Genomic DNA, 6,137 nt, shown 5'->3' on the forward strand with positions numbered 1-6,137 from the left:
AGTGTCATCAAACTTGCACCACAATCCTGCATTAATTAGGTGTAAATACCATGTAACACATTGCTATTAAGTACTAAATGTATGCAGGTAACACATTTCAATGTGTGCTGAATCTCTGTTACTTCATAATGAGGATTAATAGTTGGAATTGAATCAAATCAAGGAATTTCAATCAAATGGATGGCAAAATCTTTCCATGTAGGTCCAGTCGGTCAACTATAAACAACTCCAACAAGTATGAGAGCAGAGAAAAGATCAACGCCGCAGCCCAGCACACCCTCCTCATCGAGTCTGGATCAGAAACAGACAGCAACGTCTACGAGAGTTACGCAGCGGTAAGAACGGGACGAAAAGGCACAGACTGGGATGAGGGAAAGAGAAAAAGGCAATTGGGAGAGAGAAGATTGAGTAAACAGAATGGGAGGTTCGGCAGAGGGTAAGGGGATCTGGCAGAAGAGGAAGCTGAGAATTCAGCCATAACAAGGAAAATGGAAATATAAACTAATGAAACCTTTAGCTGTGCACAGAGTCGGAACATAGATCAATACTTCACAATTAGCATTCAAAATACTCATCGATCTCTGAGAAATTATCATTTTGTACTTTAAAAAGGCCAACGAGGATTTGAACCTTGAAGAAAGCCGATCAGCGAGGTGAAAGAAAGCAGCCGGCGCTGTGCTGCTGTCAGGGTGGGGTATAATGAAACCTCACATCCCCACAGAGAAAGGCTTTCTCTCATACCTAATCTAATGATAGTGAGTGGGGCATGGACCAAACTTAAAAGTCAGAGCCAAATAACTTTTTCTCAAAGATAGTTTCTCTCATTATCACACTGATATATGTTCACTTGTTTATTTGTCTGATTAGTGTTGTTTTAATTAGTCACTTAATAAATTGCGAGCATGTGTATCGGCCGCACGTCGTGACCATGCCTCCAAATTACGTTATCAGCGCAAGATGGCAGCGTCCGTGTCTGAGCTCATTTCTGGATAGTGGGAAGAAGTGGAGACTCATCGTCTATCTTCATATATAATCTATCCTCTGAATATTATTAACTTCACTGTTTACCATTTTTATAGGGACTTTATCGTCTGTCCAAGTCTATTGTCCTTGATAGACTATTTGTAAAGTCTATTCACCTCTATCAAATTGGAGGAGAGGCAGAAATTCATCCCTCATACCTCAGAGATATTTATTTAAAGCAGGGCAAATAAAAATCAAACCTATCTGTATGGTTGTACACGTTTAGAGGCGAGTCAGAGAATAATTAGGGTGAACAGACCCTCCAATAATTCACTGTTAACCCCTCTGCTCCGGAGTAAAACTTGTGAAATTGTTGTTTACCTGAAGTTACGTAAGGTCAAAGCTGATCTGATGCTATCTTCTCCGTTTCAATCATTTCAGGAAAGTTCCCAGTATTATTATTACCCCACCGTTGACTACATGCCAGCTCTCAGTCCGCACCCTGAGGAAACACACAGGCGCGGTGAGACGCAAATACACCTCAGAGTATACAAAGCAGTAAACGCTTCATGTCCATATATGACGCAGTCTGAGCCAATTAGGAAAGGCGTCTTCTATTCAAATTGTTTCTCCATGTTGCTCTCCAAGATGTCACGCACCAGCCTGTGGACTCTCACAGCCACGTGTATGAAGATGTAAGAGACGGGGGTCTGCACCAAGGGATCACGGCGTCCTCTCCTCCGTCCTCGTTCAACCACCGATTGCCTCATCAGTGGAACAATTGGACATCATCAACAGACCATCAGGTCCGTAAACAAAACCGCAACTTATTTAATTTATCATTTACATTGTCAAGTTCACATTGCAGTTGAAAGATAAGTGGAGCTTTATCATGTGTACAACACTAACTGAGATGTTTTCTGTCTCGCAGCAGAGCGCTGAGAGGGCGAGGGATTCTGCAGATGTTCGACAACCGCAGCGGGTTCCTGATCTTCCCTTTGAACTGCGAGGCGAGTTGGTCTAGAGAGAGCGGGTCGGAGCACACAAACACGCCGTGACACACTCAAGACCCCGTGATAGTCATCGAGCACAGGGATGCAGAGCAGATATTCAGCAAAATGTTATATGTTTTATCCTTTTTAGTCAGTGTCTCGCGAGTGACCTTGAGTGAACCTGTGCAAAGAGCAGAATAGAGGGAGAGAGGTTTGATGTGGAAATGTCAGAAATTTCACTGTATACATTATGAACACTGAATGTTTGCCTCAGAGATTTGGGTTCAGCTTTATTAAAGCACGGCAAACTGAACAGACTGAAAAGAAGCAAAGGAGAAGGGCAGCAGGATTAAAAAAAAAATAATGAAAAAAACAGATTCAAAAGCCTCGAATACGTCATGCGATTCAGCTCATTTCCTCCTCCATCCTCCATCTTCCTGCTCCCTGGACCTTGATCTGTTGTTTCACCTTTACCCTCTATTTGGAGCCAAGTGCTCATCATTACCCACAGTCTCCCCCCACCCCCCCACCCCCTCCCTGTTTGGCCTGCAGTTAGACATGAATCAGTTAGTTTGAGTCAGAAGAACATCACTGAGGCAGAAGCGGCGCGTCGTGCAGCTCACAAAGCAACTCAAGCAAATATCATCGTTTTCAAGCCATCCCCACATTTTTCAACGTGCACCCAGACACCCCCCCCCCCCCCCCACACTCGTGTGATACAAAGTTTCGGACCTCACGGTTAGTCCCCGGGAATCCCGACAACAGGATTGTACCGAGTGGTGTTTAGCATGGTAATGTCTCCAGAAGGTAAAGCCATATCTCGGGCCAGACTCTAATCCTGTTTTCTCTCAAATTGAAGTTCAGCTCGCAACATCAGCGAGAGAGAGGGAAACCACAGAGAGAATTTGTCTCAGTGGCTGTGGGAAGTCAGAGAGAGATAGAGACAGGATGAGAGGGTTAGGCTAAGCTGCAGCTGTGGTTACTGCTCCAAAAACAAAATCTCTTCTTCTTTGGTTTCAAATTGTAGTTCAAAGAAAAAATAAATCTTTAGAATAGTATTATTTGTTAAAAACCAAAGTTGATTTAGACAAGACTGTGAATTGAAAACGCTAAATTAAACAAGCAAATATAAAATCTAAGATTCCCTGGAGGCTCCTGCAGAATCTTAGCTGTTCCTCATCAGAGATCTCAGATGTTGTTCCTGGAATCTGCTGGAGTCACTCTCCCAGTTAGGAGCTGACAGCCCCATCTTCTCTAGCTCCTCTTTCAGGCCTTGGTATTGCTTGAGCTTCTTGTGTTCCTCCCTCTCGATGTTGCTGCCACTTGGGATCACTACATCTACCGCAATTGCCTTATTCGACTGCCTGTTTGTCGACCACCACGATGTCCTGTTGGTTAGCCTTCCCCATTTCATCGGTCTAGATCTGGAACGTCCCACAGGATTTGAGCTCATTCTGAACCGCCTTCTGAGGTGTCTTGCATTTCGACCTGGGAACTTCCAGCCCACAGATGTTCCTGTTCACTGGCATTCCATGTGCAGCCTGCGCTGGGGTCCTGTCTGGTGTGGTAGACCCCAGGCCACTATTGATCTTGTGCTGCCATGATTAGTGCCTCTGTGCTGTCATTCAGACCAGTCTCTTCCAGATGGTGGTATGGACCACTATGTCAGTGATACATGCCGTGCAGGGGCTTCTCCTTCCATGATGGTTCTTCCTCCTCATCGGGTTTCTGCTGTCTGAGGTATTCACTTAGCAGATCATCACTTGGGGCCATCTTCCTGATGTACTACTGGATCTTTGTTTCTTACTGGATAGTGGCTCTGACCCTCCCTAGTTCTCAGCCTCCCTTCTTCTGCTCATTGTACAGTCTCAGGGTGCTGGACTTGGGGTGAAACCCTACCCACTATATACAGTATATATGACCAATATATCTATTGATTACATGTGTGTTAAGCTGTAGACTGCTGCTGCCATTGACACCAGCTCTGAACACTCAGAGTACTGTCTTTCTACCGGTGTTATAATAATAGGAAACCTCCTCAATGTTTCCTCTGTCCTTTTAGCCTCCTGCTACATTATAGTCACTGGGCTGTTCACCGCTGTTACGCACACACACCGTGCTTCTGCTCTCAGCTTCTGCTTTATCCTCAAGCACGCCGTTGGTCTCACGAGTACTCACTCTTTACGCCCAATGAGGACCCGCTTCTTCAGCTTCTTTTCCTATTGTGTCATTACTGCTATGGAAATATTTAATCACTGTGTGTGAGAGATGGCATTAAATCCTGATGAAGTTGTTATGGTCCATACATTTGTCTAACCTACAAAATTCTGTTTCCTCAATGGGGCCTGACTGCCTGGAGATAAATCTCAATGTTTCACTAGGCTGCGTTCTCTCAATTACACTCACTATTCTCCATCATGAGCTGTCAAGGTGTGTTTGTCTCATTACTGAGCAATTGTTTAAGTTCCTGTCAAGCCGACTGCCGCGTTCATACCAAAGACTGCTCATGATGCATCGTCTCAGCTCAGGCGGGAGAGGTAATCTGCTAAACTGAAGGCTTGACAGCTCAATACTGTATGACAACTTCTATTTTTCCTCATCAGCATCGTGGACATTTTGATATGTTGTGTTCATAAGAACCTGAAGGAAGCTCAAACACAGCGGCTGCATGAGTGTGCAATTACGTCAAAGAGAAACAAATGAGACTTTAATAACCTCAACTCCGTTTCACTCCTCTCCTGAAGGTTTAAAAAAAAACTCATACGAGATTGACTAATATCCCTTTATCGCTTTAACAGGTTGTGCTGCCATGTGGGAAACTAACTCAAACTTAACTCGAATCGCTGCGAAGCCGTCCTCGCTCTCGTTATTCAGCTTTCTGCAATTTGAAGTTTTGAAATCAAATCAAAAGCGACCGCATCTTTTACTAAGTATAACAGGATTTTTCTGCCAGTTGTTATGACTCATATCCTGTTGTTCACACTGAGGATGTCTTCAATGTGGAGGAAAGAATGTTACTGAATTCGTGTGCATGTGCGCATTAAAAATGGAGAAGTTGACACACTAATAGAGAGATTGCAAAACACTTACATTTGTTCGTTGATGGAAACTTTAAAATAAATATCCAGACAGACATTTCTCTCCTGGTTTAAAGCTAAATACCTTTACAAATCTATTTTTTTTCAAGCCCCACTTAAACCTGGATGTATCTTTTTTATATTTTCTATCATTACTATTGAAAAACTCCACTCTGTGCACCTATGTCTGAAATATATTTTCAAACGTGTATCTACCTATATATAAATGTAAATGTAAACTTGTATCCATGCACAAAATAATTATGTGATATGAAGTACATTGCCAAAATAAATGGTGTTTTCATGTAAGTGGCTCGGTCGGGATACTGCACATTCTCATTGTGTCCGTGTGGGTTGTGGGTTTTCTTCAAGTTTTTCCATTCTCCTCCCACAGTCCAAGGACATGTAGATTCAGAGACTGTAATTAACTGTAGGTGCAGTATGGATGGATGGATGGATGGATGGATGGATGGAGAGAGTGATCAAAGGGAAAAACAGATAAAATGATTAAGTACAGATGTATGAAATCACATTTATAAATAGATTGTTGTGCCTCTAATCGTTTCAGTGTCTAAACAGATTGTGATCAGTAACTAATTACTTCTGTCTGGGTACATCTCATAGTATAATTAGCTGGAAGCATAAGATAAAGAAAGAGTGTTGTGTTGCAGGAATGGGATTTAAATGAGTCAACTCATATTTTGTGTTGGAGACAATCTGTTTCCAGTAAAGAGGGTCAGGATGGAAGCGAACTGTATTTAAGATGTTTATTATAAAGTGTTGAATATTTGCTTAGAGAATGTGACTCGAGGACAAGCTGACTCAAAAGCGTCCTCGGCACTCTGGACAAAGACTGTCCTCTGAGAGTGTGGATGAATTGCAGGCTTTGTGTGCTGTAACAGTCCTGGTTTGTGTTTCCCAGTGTGGTCATGCTGTTGTTTCACACACACACACACACACACACACACACACACACACACACACACACACACACACACACACACACACACACACAGACCAACCCTGCAGCCTTGAAGCCGTAATTGAAAAAATAAATAGAACAAAAACGTAGATTTAACAGGTTGGTTATGTCGCTGAGTTACTG

At 43.0% G+C, this 6,137-nt stretch overlaps 1 protein-coding gene across 1 annotated transcript in view; it reads left to right on the plus strand.

The window, feature by feature from the left end:
- Positions 1–3,162, plus strand: part of nphs1 (NPHS1 adhesion molecule, nephrin) — a 61,199-nt gene extending 58,037 nt beyond the window's left edge. The window contains exons 29-32 of the mRNA XM_034609913.1: positions 203–335; positions 1,405–1,486; positions 1,612–1,769; positions 1,895–3,162. Of these exons, the coding sequence (XP_034465804.1) occupies positions 203–335; positions 1,405–1,486; positions 1,612–1,769; positions 1,895–1,987 (466 nt within the window). The 3' untranslated portion in view covers positions 1,988–3,162. The remainder of the gene's footprint in view (positions 1–202; positions 336–1,404; positions 1,487–1,611; positions 1,770–1,894) is intronic.
- Positions 3,163–6,137: the final 2,975 nt, after the last annotated feature.

Source organism: Hippoglossus hippoglossus, chromosome 16 (assembly GCF_009819705.1).
Source record: "Hippoglossus hippoglossus isolate fHipHip1 chromosome 16, fHipHip1.pri, whole genome shotgun sequence".
Classification (NCBI taxonomy): domain Eukaryota; kingdom Metazoa; phylum Chordata; class Actinopteri; order Pleuronectiformes; family Pleuronectidae; genus Hippoglossus; species Hippoglossus hippoglossus.